Below are 22898 nucleotides of genomic sequence, written 5' to 3'. Positions count from 1 at the left end.
CAGGATTAAACAAAGACTGTGAATGGCTATCCAACTACAGAAGCAGTTTCTCCTCTCTTGGTGTTCACGCCTCAACTGCTAGCAGAGCACCTCACCCTCCCTGATTGAACTAACCTCGTTATCTCCATACTGATTTATACCTGCCTCTGGAAATTTCCATTACTTGCATCTGAAGAAGTGAGGTTCTTACCCACGAAAGCTTATGTTCCCAATACTTCTGTTAGTCTTAAAGGTGCCACAGGACCCTCTGTTGCTGTTGAATTGGAGATAGTTCACCTCCCAATGACTTCATAAATATCTGCTTCAATTACCTTTAGTAAATGAAATAACCAAACAATCATTCATTTTCTGATATAGCTGTAAAACTAATCTGAAAAGTAAACCACTTTAAAAATGTATAGTGTGTACCTTCTAAAAATGAAACCTACATCTATCTCTGAGTTGTGAAGAATATGTATTACGGTTATAATAACCAACAAGAATGCACTTTTATGTAGAAACCCATTATTAAATTGAGTCTTCCTGACTAGTGATTTAAATCAAATACACCCTGCTGTAAACCCTGTCTGATTAGCGTACCAAAGTGATCCCAGTCCTCATGCAGATTCTGAATCTCCAGCTGGTTCCGGCCCTCAGTAAAAATGGGCTTGGGGTTCTTCTCAAAGCCCCCTGAGAGGATGCCACCTTGCCAACTGCGGATATAGATCCTGCCGTCTAGGTCCACAATAGCTGCAGAGGAAACATGAGAGCGTATGGAAGGATGGGGAAGTGCAGGACAAATTACAGCTTATATCAAAATAGACTGTGCTCCCCACACAGAGAGGCTGGGAATACAAAAATGACTCACAAATCAGTCAGTGAAGAGAATTCACTAGAGAGTGAATCAGGCCCTCTGGTCAGAGAACTGGGTTCCCAGAGGAGCATAAACATTACTTACTAGTTGCGGAAATGCTTGCTAGAGAATGACAGAGACAAGGGTGTGTGTGTGTGTGTGTGTGAGTGTGAGTGAGAGAGACACATTTTCCACTTCCCAGCCCTGGTATCCATATGTGCGCTCTCCTTCAAGGGAGCCAAATGCCAGGCATGTGGGGAGGGAAGGGTTGTTATCCCAAGTGCTGTGGTTGCCCCCTACTGCTCAATGACATGCCAATGCCATTGTAAAGCCTTAACTTCAACTGAAAGAGAGAAATACATGGCCCATATGGGCACAGCAGCCTCCAAGGAGAACATAATAGCAAGGTTAGCACCATCCTTCCAGAGCATGTGGTGCATGGTTGTATCTCTGATGGATGCATCAACTACTTTCAAAGCAAGAGTCAAAATCATTCCCGAGCCACAATCTCTGCTATCTGAGCTGGCACACCCAAAAGAACTCATCTTTTGTGGCAAGAGTTTGTTTGAGTAAATAGACAGCTATTCCCCACCTCAACTCCGAAAGAGAACACTCAGAATAAGTGAGCCTGAACGCAAGGCACATTCCTGGCAGAGTTCAGGACTATGGAAAATGTCTGCACCCATCAGCTCTGCCTCTCCAGCCAGCCTTGCCTTTGGAAGGACAGAGATAGTTCACCAGCAAAATAAATCAGAGTGGAAGAGTCCTCACTTGGTGTGTTGCTCTCTAGTGGCTTCTTCAAGGGACGTGTCAAGAGGTAAAAGTGCTCACAGCCATGCAGTGGGATACTGACAGGCTCCTCATTGGAGAGACCCAGCTCGTAGGCCCACTGAAACCAGAAAGGCTTAGTTAGGGTGGAAGTGACTGGGAGAAAGCTGAGTCCCATGCATATTTTGTCTTCATCTGAGTGTTTTTGCTACAGCACCAGAGAGCAAATCAATGTCTATGCTTCTGTAATATTGCCTTAGACAGAAGGAATTATTTACTTTTTTCCCCTCTCTGCTTAGATTATAAACTCTTTGGGGAAGGGAACATCTTTTTTGTTGTGTTTGAACAGCAACTAGCACAATGGGGGCCTAGTCCATGATTGAAGCTTTTAGGTGCTATCATGATATAAAACAAAACAAAACAATTTATACTGTGAAATCACTACTGGTTTGGCTTCCAAAGAAAACATAATAGACAATGATTCTTCTAATGGCCTCCTGGTCTGCTGGGGTTCCATGTTACCAAGATGGCCAGCTGCAGGCTGAGAAACATCAACTGGCAAATATATCTTCAGGGCTGACAAGCTGTGACCTTAGAATGAGGGAGATTTCCAGAAAAATTATGGAGATTCAATAGTCTCATTAAGAGCCACAGCAAAGTCCTTCACCTCAGAAAGATGTGCCCCTCCCATTGAGTGAGATTTGGCAGGTGTGTATTGCCACATTGCAGAATGCCTCTCAGCAGGTTGCCACTTAGATTGCAGTGCCAAGCAAACAGCATGCACTAGTCTCCTCTTAGATAGAGCTACCATTCTGGGGCACTGAATAGCATGCCTTTGATGTACTTCCGCAGACCAGGCCAAAGTGAACCTTAACGTTATAATAATGTATGAAACTGCAGAGAAAATACAGAACATATACATTTCTTTATAAAGTAAAAATACGATTAAAAGCAAATACATGGGTGGCAGAAACTTAGCACTGCTAATTAGGACTGCTCTAATTAGGACAGAGATAGTATGGAGAGAGAGGGTGTAAACACAGCTATTTGGGGACGTAACCAATATTTTCCTATTTTTGGGGCTGACAAGTGTTCGTTCGTTCTGAAGAAACGTGACATGCGGTTTTAGCTGGTACTGAATGATCTCCTCCTCTGCTATTACAGCTACCGAATACACTGGAGTCCTTACAAGAGGACACAGAGGGGGAAATTCCCATCAAATCTAACCTGCCCAGCACAGTTGACAAAATACTGGCATTCAATCTGTCCTCTGTCAGTCTCCACTCCAGTCACGCAACCCTTTTGGACCATGACATGGCTGATGCTTGTCCGCTCATGGATCTGGACACCTGCATAGAGAGGTCAGAGAAAGGAGTCAGGATACCACAGGCCTTACTGCTAGGATGAAAAATCAGGCTGCTAATCCCAAAGCCAAATTAACAGCCTCTCCTCCATTTCAGACACAGGCATTTCTTATTTCTAGATGAAATCTTCTCATAGGGAAAAGAGGAGAAGGGCTTGCGTACAAAATGTTTTATGTAGAAAACCTTGATGGCTTGTGTACAATGAAGCAGGACAGATCCTGCAATGCAGGGAGCTGGAATTGCAGCCTTTTTAGTGTGGGATTTATACTGGGTGACAGGAATAAACAAATAGGGAGCACAGATGGCATTTAAGGAGGAAGGAAGTGTGAACGAGGAACTCTAAGCCAGAGTAAAGACCCTATAAACTTTATTTATAAATGCTGGAGTCTTAAGTTTGGATGGTGGCACAGATACAAAAGCTAATGGCTATTTCAAGGGAACACAGTCATTTTTGCCCCAGTTAGTGAATGATACTGAAAATAAGCAGGACTCAGAAATTCAACTGGCAAACAAAAGTTCCAGCCAATGAAGTTCTGAGACACCCGACCGGGTGGCACTTAGTGAGACTTTATCAACATATTTTTCTCAATCAAAGACAATGAAATGAAGTCATAAGTACAATACTAGGAGATGCTAAATGATAAGAATAGCACTTCCAGAGCATTGGAGGCAATTGGCTGGTGGCCTCACGCCTTGCTACACACAAAGGACATGCTGCTGCCGTACAGCCTCCACCTTGGCTTCAGAGCTTCACCCTCGTACACCTCATAAGCTTCCTCCAATCTGACCAAGTTCCACTCCCATCTTCTTTGCTAAATCATGACTTTGTCCCTTCTTTCAGACCACCCCAATCTCACTGAACAAGCTTCCAACTGGCATATGCCAGGCCCACCTCCAAATCCCCCAAAATCCACCTGTCTAGTTAAGTATTCCAGCTTCTGATCGCACACTCCTCTGGGCTCATATATAATGAAACGGTCCAGACGGGTATGAATCCACTTGTGCCTTTAGACTAAGCTCCCATCTGGGTTTACTATAGGTAGAAAGCATTGTGTAGACTTGTAGGGTTGTATATTGTGGAAGCAGAGAAAGAACTGACAGGAAGGGGATGCAATACATGACAGTTCGTTAGCAAGAGTCAGGCTAACTGTAACCCTGATAACGCGAGATTTGTAGAAGCGAGGATTGTGTGAGGCGGGTGAGAAAGAACTGTGTAAGAAGTCATTATGACCTGGTATAGATAAGGTGTAGAAGACCTTGTGTAGATAAGGTATAGAAAATATTGTATGTTGGCAAGAGTCAAAACAAGTGAGGAAATGAGATATCAAGATGGCCTATGTATAAACAAAATGCAGCTGTTCCTCATTATTTCTGTAATGAAAGGTATAAATGCTTGCTGTAATTAGTTACCTGAGAGAGATCTGCTTAGCTCTCTCCTCTGCACAATTGTGAGAGTTAATAAAGCATCTGACTTGCTGTACCTAAACAAAAGAGTGAGAACTCTGTTTTTCTCCGACAATATAAATAATCACTACAGCAGCCTGTGGTGTATGATTCCTTATACTAAATATCTCTAAAGATGCAGTACCCAAACAAGATCTGACCTGACTTTAGGGTGGAGAAAAATGGATTTAAAGCATATTTTCTTTAAAGAAATTAGCAGACTTTGGTCATCAAAACAGAATAAGATGAATTCCAAATCTGATACCATCCCTATCACACAGTCATTTTCCTTTATAACAACAAGGTAGACATCACACAAGGGAGCTGGCATGTTATAGATTAAAAATATTCATACCATTTCGAGAGGCAGCATTTGCCAGAGCAAGACTCACATCGACAGATGATACGACTGCGTCCTCTGGCACATACATGGCACCCACCAGGTCATGAATGTTGATTAGTGGGTGTAGTTGTGCCACTTGTTTTGGAGCCATGATTTCACAAGGTATCCCCATTACACTGCCACAGAACACACAGAGGATGCTCGTCATTAGCCTCTCAGGAAAGGCAAGCACAGGTAAAGTTTAAGATCAGGTACAATTTCTCTCTTATATGTACCTGAGCCTTGAGGCAATGCGTTTCAGGGAGATCAGTCGATCCTGCGTCTGAGCCAGTGAGATAGAGCCTGTCTTCACGTAACCTAGGACAATGACCAACCAAAGTCAAGTCAGAGTTGGGCAGGTTCTCCAAGCCCTTGTATTTCCAGCAGAATCATTGCTTCCAATACACAGCAGCCGAGAAAGCCCAGCTTCCCACATTCATACACTGATTAGCTAGTAATCTACAATTGTTTTAGAAGGCACAGTTTAATTTAGACTACTAAAATTATTTTAATCCTCCTTTATATTAAAAGTTACTCGGGTTCATAAATACTCACAGATTATATTCCACACACTCCTGCCCAGTAAAGGAGAAACTGGCAGGATAAGAGGCTAGAACTAGGGATTCAGACCACTGCCCCATGTGCTCTAATAACTGCTTAATAAGCTGAAGAAAAAACTTTAACATGTAATAAAATGAATGTAAACCTTTTGGCACCAAGGTAACTCCATTGGCTTTAATGGACGAATATGACCCTTTAAATATTAACCTTAATTATAGGCAGGGCTGGTAATGCTGACTATTAAGGTTGCCTGACACAATCCACTGTAAGACCCTGTTTTCTGTTGCTTATAATTCTGCCAAAGGTTAACTGTGTGGGCTGAAATCTTCCATGTCAGTTGTCTGCCTCAAACTGATTTTTTTTTTTTTTTTGGTTAATTTTGAAATTTCAGCCTAAATGATTCAGCCATTCTGAGAATGAGGCTAGGGAAAAATTTGTTGCATTGCCCATGTTAAAAATTTTGGCAACCTTTTCTTTTAAACAGCTAAAGTTCCCTCAACTTTGGAGCAGGGACCTGAAATTTGGCAAGGGGGTGGCCTTTGTGTCAGGGATGTACCTTTTACCGTCCCTGTGAAAATCAACCAAATTTAACCAAGCTATGCCTTTGAAAAATCACAGTTCACACATGCATAGTAGAGACTTGCTAGAGTTTCACATCTAAATCCCCAAAGATTGTGTCCACCCTGAACATGCTCTGGCCTGGATGGCTAAGCAGGTATTTCCCTGAAGCTGCAGCTCTGTGCTACTGCAGACTGGACCAGGGCTGGTCACTGGAACTGAGAGCAGGGAGCCTGATTTTGTTGTGCTCTCAGTCCTCCCTCTGTTCAGTCCAGGCAGTGTGGAGGAGGAGGATGCCCAATTCAAATGCAGAGGGAACAAGATCTGGGAAGGGAATGGCAGGAAGAGTAGATTGGGACAAGTAGCTGGAGGAGAGGGAGAAAGAAACTGGGACTGGGAATTGGTGTTAGGGAGGAGACTAGGACTGGCTGAGCAGAGACTGGGAGCCGGGAAGTGGGCGACTGAGATCAGATGATCTTGGGAGAAGGCAGTGGGGATATTGGAACTGGCTGGGCAAGGAGATTGGGATTTGAATCAGAGGTATGGGGGGAAGGGAGGAAGAGAGCCAGATCTGATGAGGAGATGGAGTTAAGGAGAACTAAGACTAGCTGGGTAAGGAAACTGGAACAAGAAGATGGGGGCGGTGACAAAGAGATTGGACAAGAAGCTCAAGGAAGGACACTGGGACTGAGACCCAATGGTAATGGGGAACATGGGTGTGTGTCACCAGAGGCTGGGGGTGGACAGACGGAACAGATGAGGAGCAGGGTGGAGGGGAGCCTGGGATTGGTTGGGCAAGGAGCTGGGAATTGGGGGAAGGGAGAGAGTCTGGGACAGGGAAAGGTTGGAGGGGGCTTGGCAGAAGGGGTCAGGTTTGGGGACAGCAGGCAAAAAGCTCTGTACCCACTAGATCACATTCCCCTTCAGATCCCAGAATGGCACCTCAGCTCCCCAAGTCTCAGCGTTCCTCTATTTGTGAAACCCACTGGCAGTGTCCCATCCCCTCTAGTGCTGGTCCACAGAGTGTGACAACCTATTACTGCTATCAGTTACTTCATTAGTTGTTGTGGTTTAACTCATATGGTGGCTCTAAAGGTTTGACCCTGCTGATGACCCATGTGGGTTTCAATATGATGCCACATGATGGAATTTCTGTTTTTCCTGTTTGCATATTTTAAAACCTAGGAAAATACATACAAACTATGTTAAAAGTCAAGCACTCAGAACTCAGGAAATGCTAGAATTAAGGATCCCCTGAAACCTTAATTTGGCCCCCTGTGTACACGTATGCATCAAGATAATCTTTCATTACATGATCACATAATATATTTCCCATAGGACCCCTGACTCATTCAGTGCACAAGCGGTACTTGCTCTGGGGGTGAATCATGATAGTGGAGTGGTGAATGAGTCAGAGGATTGTGGGAAGAGAAATGATGATTTCATGGTTCAGGCAGCTGAATGCTTGCCTGAAGAACTGGATTCTACCCCTGTTTCTGTAACTGAGTTCCAATGCAATACTAGGCAAGTCACTTAAACTTTTCATAGTGCTCACTAATTGCGTGTTTATTTTCTGCATGCCCGACTTGAAATTCCGATGTCCAATCTGTTGATCCTAGATGTCTCAAATTGGGCACCCAAAATTAGTGTATATATTAGACCCTATCTGTAAAAGGGGACTAACACCCCCCTAATCTCACAGGAATATTGTAAAAATAAATTCATTAATGTTTGTGAAGCACTCAGGTACTGTAGTGATGAGCATCATGGAAAGCCAATAAGGAAATTAACAGTTCTGCCTTCAAAACAACACGCAGTAAATAAGGCATGGTGCCATACAATGAACAGCTGTTGTTAAGAGAACACCATCCGTTCTGTGCATTGTATGAGGCATACTGTTTCATAACACATACATACAAGGGGACTGAATTAAAGTTGTGAAGGAAACTTAATTCTGGCACATCCTAACTTTTGAGTGCATGACTTTGAAAAGTGAAGTATGTTCTATTTGTGTAGTTATAGAGAATGTGGGAAATTTCTGTATTTTTATGAAAAATGTATGACTGTTTCCCCATTCACTTTTATACTGTGATCTACTATGACTCAAGGGGGTGTCATCTTCTCTAGGACAGGGAGCTAAGAGATGTATGTAGGTCACATAAGCATGTCAGGATTGGTATCAATGAATTATCAAGAATTGCCAACATATCATTGCCTTCCCTTGGAGATACAATGGAAGACCATGGACTGGACATTAACTTTTAATGACTGGGAGCGAAGGGAGGCAGATCATGTGCAAACAGGGTGACTAGGGCTGGAAACAAAGAACTGAGGTGTCAGAAAACTGTTATAAAGATACTGCTGCCCTGTGCAGTGAGAGAGATTGAATCTTGGACATTCTGTCCAGCCGTGCATGTAAGCTTTCCTTTTCCATTGTAATTTCAGGATCCTAAAATATTGTATGCTAGTTGACTAATAAAAGCTGTCCTGTACTGAAAAGGCTGCCCTGTGTTGCTGCAAACATCTATTGGCTGCATAGCTCCCAAAAGGGTAAAGTCTCCCTCCAACAGGAGTTCAGGTTCTTTTGGACTTACTGAAGGAGCCATGGTGAGAAACAGTAGTGCTGAAGCCAGGGCCCAGCCTCAAAGTAATGGAGCTCCAGGGTATCCCTTGCAAAAAGTGGAGGCCTAGGGACTAGCACTAAGAGGGGTATGCTCCCTGACAGACTGTTTAAAGGCTTGAGGCAAACTCACCCTGTGGATCTGTGAGTTTCTCGCATGCTATTATTAAAGCTGGTTAGAAACTGGTGTGGCGTTGCTGCTACTGGGCCCTCATCCTCTGCTCCCTCTTTAATATGCAGGTGTGCATGAAATATAAACAAGTACTTTATGCTCAGATTGCTGCCCAGGCTGGAGATACAAAAATGAATACATCTGTATAAGCTTCATGGTTAATTCTAGTTAACTCTTACTTGATTAACTTTTATGTTACTGATTTGAGCATAATGGGGGAAGTTTTCTTTCAGCAATTCTGCCCTTACCTGTCACAAGTGTTGTGTTCTAAATGACTGCAGCAGGCAATCCAAACGTGAGGATGCCATGGGAGTGTTTCCAAGCTGAGAGGGCTAAAGCCCCATTCAGTGCTTAGAAACCAGCAATTATACATGCTAGTGTTACCTCATTCCAAGTCCCAGAAAGCAGTGGAGTTCGTGTGAATCCACTTTGCAGGGAACTGAGCCAGAGGTTCCTTTTCTTACCTGTTTTGATTCCTGTCTCTTGTTCTAACTGCTGATACAGCTTGTTTGAATAGTCAGCCATCTTCAGCTCTATGGACAAGTGCCTGACTGTGCTCACGATGCCAGCACAGAATCGAGTGGAGCCAGCAGCCAGCCTGCAGGAGAAAATACAGCAGGGGCCTCATACAAAATACTATCATGCCAGAGCCTCTGGTTCAGGGACAGCCTCAGGACAAGAATCTCTCAGATGCACTAGGCATTGCCAGAGCCGGCTCCAGGCACCAGACGAGAAAGCACACGCCTGGGGCGGCACATTGTAAGGGGCGGCATGCCGGCCAATCTTAGGGCAGCACATTCAGGCCGCCCTGCCGTGGTTCTTTTTTTTTTTTTTTTTTGCTTTGGCAACCCGGTCCGCAGCTCCAGAGCCCCCGGCCGGCTCCCTGCGCTCTGCCAGTCCCAGCCCAGCAGGGGCACGGACCCTGGCCCTGGGGGGCAGGAACTAGCGATCCCCGCCGCTCACCATGCCGCTGGGTTCCCCAGGAAGTGCCACTCCCCGCCGCCAGCACTGGCCTCCGCCTCCCACGCCACTCTGAGCCCGGCCCGGCTGAGCCGCCTTTAAAGGAGCAGCTGAGCCAGCACCTCCTGCAGCCCCCGGGGGCTCTGCTGCGAGCGGGCGGAGGGAGCGGGCAGGCACCACCCTTCACCCCCCTGCGAGCCACCTTGACCGCCCTCCACGTGCTCCCTGCAGCGGCCGTTTTTGGGTTTTTTAGCGCTTCGGCATCCAGACGCCCTTTTTTTTTTTTTTTGCTTGGGGCAGCAAAAAAGCTAGAGCCGGTCCTGGGCATTGCAGCCCCTCTTATTGGCGGCCAGAGTTTGCTGCTTGTGTGTGTAGCTACAAGAAGGTGAAATCACAGTAAGATATGGGAAGGAGGAAAGGGGGAAAGAACAGCCCAGAACTGAGGTAGGCATGAATTCCTGGTAACTTGAGCTGATGTTAGAGTAATAAACCCTGTTAGTTAAAAGCCCTCTCCATTTGGAGTACTCCATTGACTGGGCAGATCCCATGTCCAGATGCCTCCAACCCCTGCTCCAAACAAAACCCCACTGGGCATTCCAGCTCCAGAGTGTATTTTTAGCTGCTTGTTGATAAGATGCACCCTATACTTGCACCCCAGCAAGAGACACAGGTGGCAGGAAGACTGCTGTCCAATGAGGCATAGTACAGTGAGACTGCATTCAAAGCTGGACACTGAAGGGTGCTTTTACCACGATTAGGGCTCCATGTCTGTCATGGAGGACACGGAAGTCATGGATTCTGTGACTTTCTGCGACCTCTGTGACTTCTTCAGGGGCCAGTGTGGTTGACCCCACTGCCGCCCAAGCAGTGGGCCAGCTACTGGAGCGGCCCTGGGCAGCAATCCCCGGCCGGCCGGAGCAGCCGCAGTCCCCGGTCGGCCAGAGCAGCTGCAATCTGTGGCCCTCAGCAGCTGGAGCCGCTGGCCCCAGGCCCCCACCCCCCCACCCTCCCCGCAGCTGCATCCCCACACACACAGCGCCTCCCCCCATTTAAATGCAGGTATTTTTAGTATAAGTCATGGACAGGTCACGGGCCGTTAATTTTTGTTTATTGCCCATGACCTATCCATCACTTTTACTAAAAAATACCCATGACTAAATCGTAGCCTTAACCATGACCTACACATGCAAAGAACCTATAAAACAGAACTGACACCACTCCCTACAGCATAAGCAAATAGTCTTCAACCAGCGAAAGCACATTCTCAAGTCAAAGACTCAAAGGAAAGCACCACAGAGCTGACTGAATTTGAGGGGTGTCCTCACAAAGACATAGCAGCCCATAGCACAGTGTATAGTTTACTATGCTATACAGAGCTCAAACTGCTCATCTGAGCTATGCACATGAGAAAGTTATTCACCTTGCAGTAACTGAGGTTCTTTGAGATATCTGTCCCTGGGGGTGCTCCACTCCAGGTGTCGGTGGGTCACAGCGCCATTGATCAGAGATCTTCGGTAGCAGTGCCTGGTCAGGATGCACACGCTCAGCTGCTATCTTGCGGCGGCGTTAAGGTCTGCCTGAGCACACGCGTCCTGCACCCCACTCAGTTCCTTCTCTACCGTAGAGTTGTCTGATTAGTACTCTAAAGTAGAGGGGAGGAGGGTGGGTAGTGGAGCACCCACAAGGACACACATCTCGAAGAACCTCAGTTACTGCAAGGTGAATAACTTTCTCTTCTTCAAGTGCTGTCCCTGTGGGTGCTCCACTCCAGGTGAATGTGAAGCTGTACCCACTATGGTTGGTGGGATTTTGGATATGTGTGAGGGATAATGGTAGACAGTACCATATGGTCGACTATGGTGTCTGCCGTGGTATCCCGTGTGATAGCATAATGTTTGGCAAACGTGTGGTCAAATGTCCACATGGCCGCCTTGCATATGTCTGTAATGGGTACATTGTGGAGGAAGGCAATGGATGTTGACATTGCTCTAGTAGAGTAAGTTCTAATATTCTCTGGTGGTTGAACATTCTGGGTCTGATAGCAGGATCTGATGCAGTCCGAGATCCACTTGGAGAGTCTTTGCTTAGAGATAGCCTCACCCTTTGATCTCTCAGTAGTAGAAACAAATAGCCATGGGGATTTACGAAATGGTTTAGTTCTGTCAAGATAGAATGCAAGAGCCTGTCGGACATCGAGGGTATGTAACGCTGCTTCCTGTGGAGTCGATGGGATGGAATACAGGCAAGTGTATTGGCTGGTTAAAATGGAAGGGAGCCACCACCTTGGGGAGGAATTTGGGGTGGGGTCGGAGTTAACCTTGTTTTTAGAAAAAAGAACAGGAGTACTTGTGGCACCTTAGAGACTAACCAATTTATTAGAGCATAAGCATTACAAACATTGAATCTATCTCCCCTTGTAAGTATTCTCACACTTCTTATCAAACTGTCTGTACTGGGCTATCTTGATTATCACTTCGAAAGTTTTTTTTCTCTTACTTAATTGGCCTCTCAGAGTTGGTAAGACAACTCCCACCTGTTTATGCTCTCTGTATGTGTGTATATATATCTCCTCAATATTTATTCCACTCTATATGCATCCGAAGAAGTGGGCTGTAGTCCACAAAAGCTTATGCTCTAATAAATTGGTTAGTCTCTAAGGTGCCACAAGTACTCCTGTTCTTTTTGCGGATACAGACTAACACAGCTGCTACTCTGAAACTTGTTTTTAGAGAAAATGGTGTAGGCAGGGTAGGCCATCAGGGCACTTATTTCACCAACCCTTCTTGTTGACGTTATGGCAACCAAGAAAGCCACTTTCATGGACATGTGGAGCAGGAATGAGGTAGCCAGGGGCTCGAAAGGAGGTTTCATAAGAGCGCGGAGGACTAGACTGAGACTCCAGGAGGCTACTGGTGTATGAATCTCAGGGTAGAGATTTTGTAGGCCCCTGAGGAAGCGTTTAATGGTGGGGTGGGCAAATAGTGAATATCTATTTAGTGTGTCATGGAAGGTGGTAAGGGCCGCGAGGTGTACTCCGATAGAACTGAGCGAAAGCCCGTCCTGTTTTAGTTCGAAAAGATAGTCTAAGATGTCAGGGAGGGTTGCAGTTCGGGGTGTCAGGCATCTGTGGAAGCACCAGATGGAGAAGCTTTTCCACTTTTGCAGGTAAGTCTTACAAGTGGAGTCCCTTCTACTGTGCAGGAGGATGTATTGCGGCTAATTCGTGGGATTGAAACCATGAAGGAACCACATCGTCAGATGGAGTTTCCGGAGCTGCGAATGGAGAAGCTGACCGCAGTTCTGGGAGAGCAGATCTGGCCTGTCGGGGACAGTCCTTGGAGGATGGATGGACATGCATAGCAGGTAAGGATACCATGTTTGTCTGGGCCAAGCTGGGGCAATAAGTATGACCCGGGCCTTGTCCTCTGTGATCTTGCGTAGAACCCTGTGAATCAGTGGAATAGCGTACATGAGGGAGTTGTTCCAAGGAATGAGGAACACGTCTCTTAGAGATGTGTGTCTGAATCTTGCTCTGGAGCAAAATAGATGGCATTTGGGGTTTTGAGGAGTGGCACACAAGTCTATCGACGGAGTGCCCCAGTGGGAGAAGAGCTGTTGGAGTATCGTGGGATGTAATTCCCATTCGTGTTCCTCGGAGAAATGTCTGCTAAGTGTGTCGGCGATAGTGTTGTGACACCCAGGCAGGTAGGAAGCAGTGATTTCTACGTGATGTTGTATGCACCAATTCCATAGTCAGATGGCTTTTGTGTATAGGGAATGAGATCGTGCTCCTCCCTGCCTGTTGAAGTAAAACATATATGCTATATTGTCCATCAGAACTCAGATGGACTTGTTCTTTATGGTGGGAAGAAAGTGAAGGCAAGCGTACCTGAGTTCTAGAAGACTGATGTGCAGACACGTCTCTGAGGGGGACCAGCGGCCCTGTATCTTGTGGTCACTTAGGTCCGCTCCCCAGCCTATCAGGGAAGTGTCCGTGGTGAGCATGAGTACTGGGGGGGGTGGATGGAAGGGAACACCCATGCATAGATTCTCTGGTTTTGTCCACCAATGTAGGGAAGCCAATACATTCAGTGGCAGAGTCAGTGTTATGCAGAAACTGTGTCTGCTGGGTTTGTAGTTGGAATTGAGCCAACCCTGAAGGCATCTCATGTGCAGCCTGGCGTATTTGACCACGAAGGTGGTGGCTGCCATGTGACCAAGAAGCTGTAGGCAGATCCGTGCCTGTATTCTGGGGCGAACAGAGATCGTGCGTATGAGATGTATAATAGTGAGGAATCTATTGTGTGGAAACGAGGCTCTGGTTCTAATAGAATCCAGGTGAGCTCCTATGAACTCTATCTGCTGTGTAGGTATCAGGGTGGATTTTTGGAAATTTATTTGCAAGCCTAGGCTGTGGAAAAGAGAGATGGTAAAGTTCATCGCTTTTAACATCTCGTTGTAAGAGCTGGCTTTGATAAGGCAGTCGTCCAAGTAGGGGAAAAAGTATAATCCCGTGTTTGCGGAGGTGGGCTACAACTACAGCTAGGGTCTTGAAGAATACCCGTAGTGCTGTGGAGAGACCGAATGGAAGTACCCTGTATTGAAAGTGGTCATGTCCGAGTGTGAATCGCAGGAAGCGTCTGTGTGCTGGATGAACGGATATATGGAAATAGGTGTCTTGTAGGTCGAGGGCTGTGAACCAGTCCCCTTGTTCCAACGTGGGTATTATTGTGCCCAATGTGACCATCTTGAATTTTTGTACACGTACAAACTTGTTCAGTCGGCATAGGTCTAATATAGGTCTTCACTCCCTGACTTTCTTTTGGGTCAGAAAGCAGTGGGAGTAAAACCCTTTCCCGGATGTTGCATTGGTACATGTTCCACTGCACCCAGGTGGAGAAGATGAGCCACCTCCACGCAGAGAAGGTGCTCATGAGAAGGATCTCAGAAGAGGGACGGGGAAGGGTGGGCAGGGAAGATAGGAAAGGGATGGAGTAACCTGACTGAACTATTTCCAGGACCCAGCGATCCTGTGTGATCTGTTGCTAGACATGGTGGAAAGCCTGGAGGCGGTAGCCAAATGGGCAAATAAGTGGCGGTGTCAAGCGGTGGCCGCGCAGACCCCCAAGCAGCACTTCAAAATTACTGTTTGTTACCCGATGGGTGGGAAGTAGTTGGTTGCGCCTTGTTTTGCCGGCGCCTAGGAGGTCTGTTGCGAATTCTCCCAGTGTCATATGGTCAGGACTGGGGTCAGTGATATTGTTGTGCGCGGGGCCTCTGATAAGGTTGATATTGTTGTCTCCTAGGGATGGATGGGTATATGCCCAATGTGCGCAAAGTGGTTCTAGAGTCTTTCATAGTGTGAAGGACTTGATCTGGTTTTTTTGGAAATGAGTTTCTCTTTTTCAAAGGGAAGATCTTCCACTTTGGTCTGCAAATCCTTGGGGATACCAAATGCAGCCCGCCAGGAAGACTGGCACATCACCACTGCAGTGGCGCGGGCTGCTGTATCTGCCATGTCCGTGGACACTTGTAGTGCCATCCTAGACACCAACTGACCTTTGACAAGGCTGACTTGAAGTCCATTCTCCTGTCCTCCGGTATATTGGAGGTAAAATCAAAGAGCTTGTTGTAGTTGTCATAGTCATAGCTTGCGAGAAGGGCGCAATACTTTGCAATTCTAAATTGTAGAGTAGAAGAGGTATAAACCTTGTGGCCCAGGAGGTCAAGGTGTTTGAGGTCCTTGTCCTGCAGAGTGGGCCAGTAGTGTGGCTGTTTGTTCTCTGCGTCGCTGCATCCACCACAAGAGAATTGGGTTGTGGGTGGGAAAATCGACATCCTTCGCGGGCACGTAGTATTTACGTTCAGCTTTCTTGCATGTTGGTGGGATGAACAGGGGTCTGCCAGAGAGTATCAGCTGGTTCTAAGAGGGCTTCGTTTATGGGTAGATCATTGAGAGTGCAGAGGGTTGGAGGATTTTGAGGAGTCTATGTTGTGTCTCCTGGACTTCTTCCAAAGGGATGTCCTGGCTGAGTGCGACTCTCTTGAAAAGTTCCTGGAATTGCTTAAAGTCGTCCAGGTTTTGTGGCGGTGGAGGCATGAGGGTGTCCTCTGCGGCTGATGGTGAGGCAGGAGCCGGTAAATCCGGGAAGGGTTCATAGCCCACCTCTTCAGGAAGGGGTTCAGGGGCTCTAGATGTTGATGGAGCTGAGGATATAGGCGTAGGACGAGCTTGCGGTCTGTTAGAAGGGGCGCAAGGAGGAGCGGTGGCAGGAGCTGACCACCGGTACCACTGAGGCCAGGGCACGGGGCAGGAAAAGTTGGGTCCTGGCCACTGGGGGACAAAGTAGGGAAAGTGAGGCTGATTCTTATGATGCGCCATGTCTTGGGGTATGGTGTATGGCTCCAGTGGAGGGGGACACTCAGGCAGGGAGAACTCTGCCTGGTGCTGTATGTCGTTCTCACTATCTGTGAAAGTATCCAGGTCAGGTGGCGAGAGCTGCTGTTCAAACAGTGAGGGCTCCATGTCGAGGAGCGGAGAGTCAGGCTAAGGAGCCACAGAGATATCCTGCTGATACAGGAATTGTTGCTGATCCCTAGGCTGGTGTGCTGCAGAGCATGAAGTGTGAGCGGCAGCCTGGAGTGATTTTTGTTTCGGTTTTGTAGGAGCTGCAAGACGTCTGTGAGAGTCCCACAGGGGGTCTGAATCTGCTCCGGGGGTGGCAGACAGGCTCAGTGCCGACATTCTTGTCATCTTCCAGGATGGAATGCGCTGCCGGCACCGGGTCCATTGTCGGTGTCAGTGAGACTGGTACGGAGGAGAGCTTCCCGCTGCAGGAAGTCGGGTCCCTGCTTTTGCGCCCCGCGTGAGGTGCTGGGGTGATCAGAGTTGTCTGCTCTGGGTGCTGTCAGCACCAAGGGTAAAGACCTTGTGTGAGATCCTTTACCCTTTTGAGTGTCTCTGAGAGGAGACATTAGGGCTTCCTGCCTCTTCACATGCGAGGGTGAAGCCATGCTCTCGGTCGGTTCTGATTTGCCAGGGGAGCGTGAGAGAGAGAGTTTACTGCCCTTCTCCATAGGCGGCTGCAGAGCTTTCTCCATGAGGAGCATTTTTAGCTGCAAGTCTCTGTCACGGCGAGCTCTAGTTTTTAAGTTGGTACAGTGGAGACACTTCGCAGGGACGTGTGTCTCGCCGAGGCATTTAACGCAGAGTGAGTGCCCACCGGACCGCGGCATAGACTCCTTGCAGGAGCCACATTTCTGAAAGTCTGGTAACCCCACCATAATGGAAGTATAAGCGGCCGAGGAAGTCTCAACAAGAGACTAACTTGAGGGGACTTTTTTTTTAAACTAACGAACTGTGCTAAAGGAAAGGGAGAACTGGGAAATGGCTAGCTAACTATTTCTATTTTTCTCTACTTATTTCCTAGAGTAACCAGGGAAGAGATGAACACTGCCCCGAGTCCCGTCTTCAGCCGAGGATGGTTGAGAAGGAACGGAGGTGGGTGCGGGACGTGTGCGCTCAGGCAGACCCTAACAACACCACGAGACAGCAGCTGAGCGTGTGCGTCCTGACCAGGCGCTGCTACCGAAGATCTCCGCTCAACGGCGCCGCAACACACCATCACCTGGAGTGGAGCACCTACAGGGACCGCATTCGAAGAAGAAGGTGACATTACAATCCTAGAAACTAATTCAAAATGACTCATGATTCCAATAAAGGCAACTGGTGAGACACACCAAGCAGGAGAGGGACCATATTCAAGGAAATTACTGTCTGCTCCAGTGTCTTGTACACATCTTGTAAAACTACATGTCCTTCTGGTGTATTCTGTCTCCATTCACACAGTGATACCAGCATGGTCTCATTAAAAAAAATGCACAGCTGAGTAAACAAAACATTTTCATTCTATTTTGAATACTTTTTGGAAACTTCTGCTAAAATCCAGCAGTTTAACAAGCAGAGCAGTGGGCACATTTACCCTACTCAGGATATATACCTTTAATCCAACAGCCTTCCGATAGAACAGTAATCTCAAGCTATCTCCTGCCCTCTGCAGTACAAATGTCTTGCCAGTGAAGATGACTTTAAAAAACACCAAGTTATCTGGTATGGGCATCTATTGCAGACATTTCAAGTCCTATAATCCCGCACATTTGGTTTTGAGACAGGAATTCATAATCAGAAAGACATGAATAACCTGGAGGGTAGGGATAGGGTCCAGAGTGACCTAGACAAATTGAAGGATTGGGCCAAAAGAAATCTGATGAGGTTCAAGAAAGACAAGTGCAGAGTCCTGCACTTAAGACGGAAGAATCCCATGCACTGCTACAGGCTGGGGACCGACTGGCTAAGCAGCAGTTCTGCAGAAAAGGACCTGGGGATTATAGTGGATGAGAAGCTGGGTATGAGTCAACAGTGTGCCCTTGTTTGCAAGAAGGCTAATGGCATATTGGGCTGCATTAGTAGGAGCATTGCCAGCCGATCGAGGGAAGTGATTATTCCCCTCTATTTGGCACTGGTGAGGCCACAGCTGGAGATTTGCATCCAGTTTTGGGCCCCCCACCACAGAAAGAATGTGGACAAATTGGAGCGAGTCCAGCGGAGGTCAACAAAAATGATCAGGGGGCTGGGGCACATGATTTACGAGGAGAGGCTGAGGGAACTGGGCTTGTTTAGTCTGCAGAAGAGAAGAGTGAGGGGGGATTTGATAGCAGCCTTCAACTACCTGAAGGGGGGTTCCAAAGAGGATGGAGCTTGGCAAATGACAGAATGAGGAGTAATGGTCTCAAGTTGCAGTGGGGGAAGTCTAGGTTGGATATTAGGAAACACTATTTCACTAGGAGAGTGGTGAAGCACTGGAATGCGTTACCTAGGGAGGTGGTGGAATCTCCATCCTTGGAGGTTTTTAAGGCCCGGCTTGACAAAGCCTTGGCTGGGATGATTTAGTTGGTGTTGGTCCTGCCTTGAGCAGGGGGTTGGATTAGATGACCTCCTGAGGTCTCTTCCAAACCTAATATTCTATGATTCTATAACCTCAGTGCCCTATAGAGAATCACTGTTGAGAAGCAACTGGTTATGCACAGAGATTCAGACATCTATTGTTTATTGTGGCAATAAAACTTTAAACCTCCTCTAGGTACAACCAAGATATGTTCCACAGCTAATTCAGATTTCTGTCACATGTTAAGCTCAAAACCTGAGCTACACAACAGATGCTTTGGAGCATTTAATGGCCCACAGGCTGCAACAACTAATCCTGTCAATGTGTGAACAATGAAACTTTGCATGAACCAAATTAAGAGAGAATACAAAAAAGTTTAGAGTGCTAAAAACACTGCCCTCTGTTTCCAGGAAAAATACTATGGGAAAACTCATCAGCAGGACAGGTGGAAAATTTTAACTGTGGGAAAAATTGCTTGGATTCCATCATTTCAGGGTCTTTTTAGCAATGTTTGCTGTGTTCCTCAGAATCCAAGTTACTGTTTAAAAATATAGGTTGAGTCCATATTTTTCTTCCTTTGAAAAGAAAAAGCATCCCATGCAAACTGCTGCACTGCTACTGTGTTCACTCATCTTCCAAAACAAAGTGTCCAATCAGCAGTCAGCAGCAGCTGCCAAGCAGGTCTGTGCCCCCTCACTTCATTCATCCCAACAAGATGTCAACACAGAGCCTACTAGGCTTAAATAACACCACGATGAGGCACCATGGTGGAGTGAATAGAGCAAAATGATGTGAATCAGAAGACCTGGGTTCTAATACCAGCCCTGCCACTGGCTTACTGTCTGACCCTGGGAAAGTCACTTAGGTCTCATGTAGGCTGGGGTTTAAGGTGTGCTGTTAGCAAACAATCGCTTAAAAAGTCTAATATAGTCAAGACACACTGCCTGGACTACACTATACTTTTAAAATGTGTAGGTTAACATGTCTAGGCTAGGATTTGAAGATCCTTAACAAGGCCTAGGCTAGCTCTGCCTCAGGTTTCCCCATGTGTAAAATTTACATAAAGTTCATAAGATGAAAGATGTTATGATTTGAGTACTATTATAGGAGCACCATGAAGATAAAAAACCCTCACTTTTTACGTACCCACTGTCAAAAGTAATGCCTAAAATGACTAATTAAACACATTAAAGAAAAAAAGTATTTCTATTTTTCCTACTTGTTTACATTGCATATTAAACAGCACTTTGTGTAGTATCAGTTTCACTGTTTCCCCTCTATAACCAGTTCTGCCTGTTTGTATAGATCTTGCACACAGCAACAAGTGAGAGAAAAACACTTTAAAATACAAAAATATGGCTATAAAACCATAAACATCAGCAAGAGGACTCAGGCAGGTGTGATTCCTGAAATGACTTTTAGCTCACCTTTTGAAATGTATGAGAATTCGTGACAACATCACTTTAGACAGTCTGACAATATGAAAAACATTCAGCTGAGGCACTTTTTAAAAACCTCTCTGTGCTCACTTAGCCCCTTTTGCTTTTTCACTTGTTCTCCAAAATGTGACTTCCTTGGGCTCTCCTTGGGCTGGAAGTAGCCCCTTTGCCCCTTCATCCTTGCAGTGTCTCTGCAGCAATTACAAAAGACTGAGGACAAATACTTTTATATGTTCTTACTAACTACTGTACATCTATATTACTGGGCAAGGGACTGCTGTGGTGCCACAAGAATCTTACCCTTTGAAATGCTCTGAACACGTAAAGAAATGACAATTCGATTAAGCACACTGCTCTCACTTTGCCAGAATTCCCAGAACCATTCATCCATTTTTCCTGCCATTATGCCAGCTTGCACTTTGCCGCACAGATCTTCGCAGAGCTCACTATTGTCTAGCATATCTATCTGCCACAAGAAAGTAACACCTCAGTAACCTGATTAAGGCCTGTCTATGCTATAACCTTCGTAAACAATATCCAGCTGACGTTTTTAAAACACAGCTATTCTTGTGTACACTAAATAGGGAGACCAGATAGCAAGTGTAAAAAAGCGGGACACTATTTAGGGGGAGGAATAGTTGCATATATAAGACAAAGCCCCTAATATAGGGACGTCAGGTCACCCTAACACGAAAGGCACAACTATGTTTAATATCATGCTAATTAAAATGTCTCAGTTAACCGATTTTCTAACACAATGCTTTTTCTCAGTATGCACATGGACTGGGCTTGTATAGCAACTAGCTCACCAGGGACCTACGATGAAGTGTCCATGCCCCACTGAAAAGGGAGTAGGAAAGAGGTTAATTCCCTGCAAAGGAAGGCAGGCAGGGGACCTGCTCAGAGCTCAGGCCAGCAGTGAACACAGCACGATGGGTAAGTGCCGTGGACTTCATACCGCTAGACTCATAGGACTGGAAGGGACCTCGAGAGGTGATCTAGTCATCTCCAGGCAGGACTAAGTATTAGCTTCACAGCCACTGTTGTGATCAGAAATGCAATGACAAACAATACAAGGCCCACTTGGGTACTGCCCTGAAAGCCAACCCCTTTGGAGGAGCTTCCCATGTGAAGGGAATTGTTCTAGAAAAAGTTGGTGTAGAGGCTAAACAGCCAATTAGAAAGAGTTTCCACCTGGACTCAATAGGGCACTCAGTTTAACAAGTTTCAGAGTGGTAGCCGTTAGTCTGTATCAGCAAAAACAATGAGGAGTCCTTGTGAAATCCTTAGACACTAACAAATTTATTTGGGCATAAGCTTTTGTGGGCTAAACCCCACTTCATCAGATGCAGCTTAACAAGGCTCTCAGGCCTGGTCTACACTAGGAGGTTATGTCGAATTTAGCAGTGTTAAATCGAATTAAGCCTGGACACGTTCACATAGCTAAGTCCCTTTTTTTGACTTAAAGAGCCCTTTAAACCGTTTTTTTTACTCCACCTCTGATGAGGGGATTAGCGATAAAATTGGCCTTAGTGGGTCGGAATTGGGGTAGTGTGAACGGAATTTGACGTTATTGGCCTCTGGGAGCTATCCCACAGAGCTTCATTGTGACCGCTCTGGACAGCACTCTCAACTCAGATGCACTGACCAGGTAGACAGGAAAAGCCCCGCGAACATTTGAATTTCATTTCCTGTTTGCCCAGCATGGAGAGCACAGGTGACCACGCAGAGCTCATCAGCACAGGTAACCGTGATGGAGTCCCAGGATTGCAAAAAAGCTCCATCATGGACCGAACGGGAGGTACGGGATCTGCTCGCCATATGGGGAGATGAATCAGTGCTAGCAGTAAACGAAATGGCAAAATATTAGAAAAGGTCTCCAAGGCCATGAAGGACAGAGGCCATAACAGGGACGCACAGCTGTGCCGCGTGAAAATTAAGGAGCTAAGGCAAGCCTACCACAAAGCCAGAGAGGCAAACGGAAGGTCCGGGGCAGAGCCGCAAACATGCCGCTTCTACGTGGAGCTGCATGCCATGCTGGGGGTAAAGCCACCACTACCCCAACTGTGTGCTTTGACTCCTTCAATGGAGAAACACACAGGGAAGCGGGTTCGGGGAACGAGGAAGATGAGGATGGAGGTACTGTAGGTAGCTCACAGCAGCAAGGAAGCGGAGAAACCGGTTTCCCCAACAGCCAGGATATGTTTGTCACCCTGGACCTGGAACCAGTAACCCCCGAACTCACCCAACACCCTCAGGGCACACAGGAGACCTCTGGTGAGTGTACCTTTGTAAATATTACACATGGTTTAAAAGCAAGCGTGTTTAATGACTAATGATTAATTTGCCCTGGCAATCACGGCCAGCACAGCTACTGGAAAAGTCTGTTAATGTGTATGGGGATGGAGCAGAAATCCTCCAGGGACATCTCCAGAAAGCTCTCCTTCATGTACTCCCAAAGCCTTTGCAAAAGGTTTCTGGGGAGGGCTGCCTTATCCCGTCCGCCATGATAGGACACTTTACCATGCTAGGTCAGTAGCACGTAGTCTGGAATCATTGCATAACAAAGCATGGCAGCGTATGGTCCCGATGTTTGCTGGCATGCAGACAACATCCATTCCTTATCGCTCTTTGTTATCCTCAGGAGAGTGATATCATTCACGGTCACCTGGTTGAAATGGGGCGATTAAGGGGACATTCAGAGGTGCCCGTTCCTGCTCTGCTGAACAGAAATGTTCCCCGCTGTTAGCCATGCGGTGGGGGGGGAAGGGGTGAAGTGATCATCCCCGAGAATTGGGTGTGGGGGGGAGGGGAGTTAGTTGGGTTTGTGCTGCATGTTAACCCAGAAACCGTA

General features: G+C 46.6%; 1 protein-coding gene across 17 annotated transcripts in view; it reads right to left on the bottom strand.

The window, feature by feature from the left end:
- The window catches only part of PDPR (pyruvate dehydrogenase phosphatase regulatory subunit), a 99732-nt gene that overhangs the window by 37293 nt on the left and 39541 nt on the right, over positions 1 to 22898 (bottom strand). For 8 of the 17 annotated variants that reach the window (XR_010592642.1, XR_010592643.1, XM_042856482.2 and 5 more), the window contains 6 exons: positions 9165 to 9298; positions 5026 to 5107; positions 4763 to 4926; positions 2828 to 2949; positions 1604 to 1721; positions 580 to 729 (listed from right to left, as the gene is read on the bottom strand). The exons of 1 other annotated variant lie outside the window; for it this stretch is intronic. Coding sequence is in view for 14 of the 16 variants with exons in the window: in XM_042856482.2 (XP_042712416.1) it covers positions 580 to 729; positions 1604 to 1721; positions 2828 to 2949; positions 4763 to 4926; positions 5026 to 5107; positions 9165 to 9298 (770 nt within the window). In the remaining 2 variants the exon portion in view is untranslated. Of the gene's footprint in view, positions 1 to 579; positions 730 to 1603; positions 1722 to 2827; positions 2950 to 4374; positions 4446 to 4762; positions 4927 to 5025; positions 5108 to 8661; positions 8818 to 9164; positions 9303 to 22898 lie in introns of those variants that run through there. 8 more of the 17 variants (XM_065567458.1, XM_065567463.1, XM_065567459.1 and 5 more) reach the window with 8 other exon arrangements.

This window comes from Chrysemys picta, chromosome 14, assembly GCF_011386835.1.
Source record: "Chrysemys picta bellii isolate R12L10 chromosome 14, ASM1138683v2, whole genome shotgun sequence".
NCBI classification, from domain to species: domain Eukaryota; kingdom Metazoa; phylum Chordata; order Testudines; family Emydidae; genus Chrysemys; species Chrysemys picta.
Note: the sequence above shows the minus strand (reverse complement) of the source record. Positions and strands in the feature narration are given on the sequence as shown.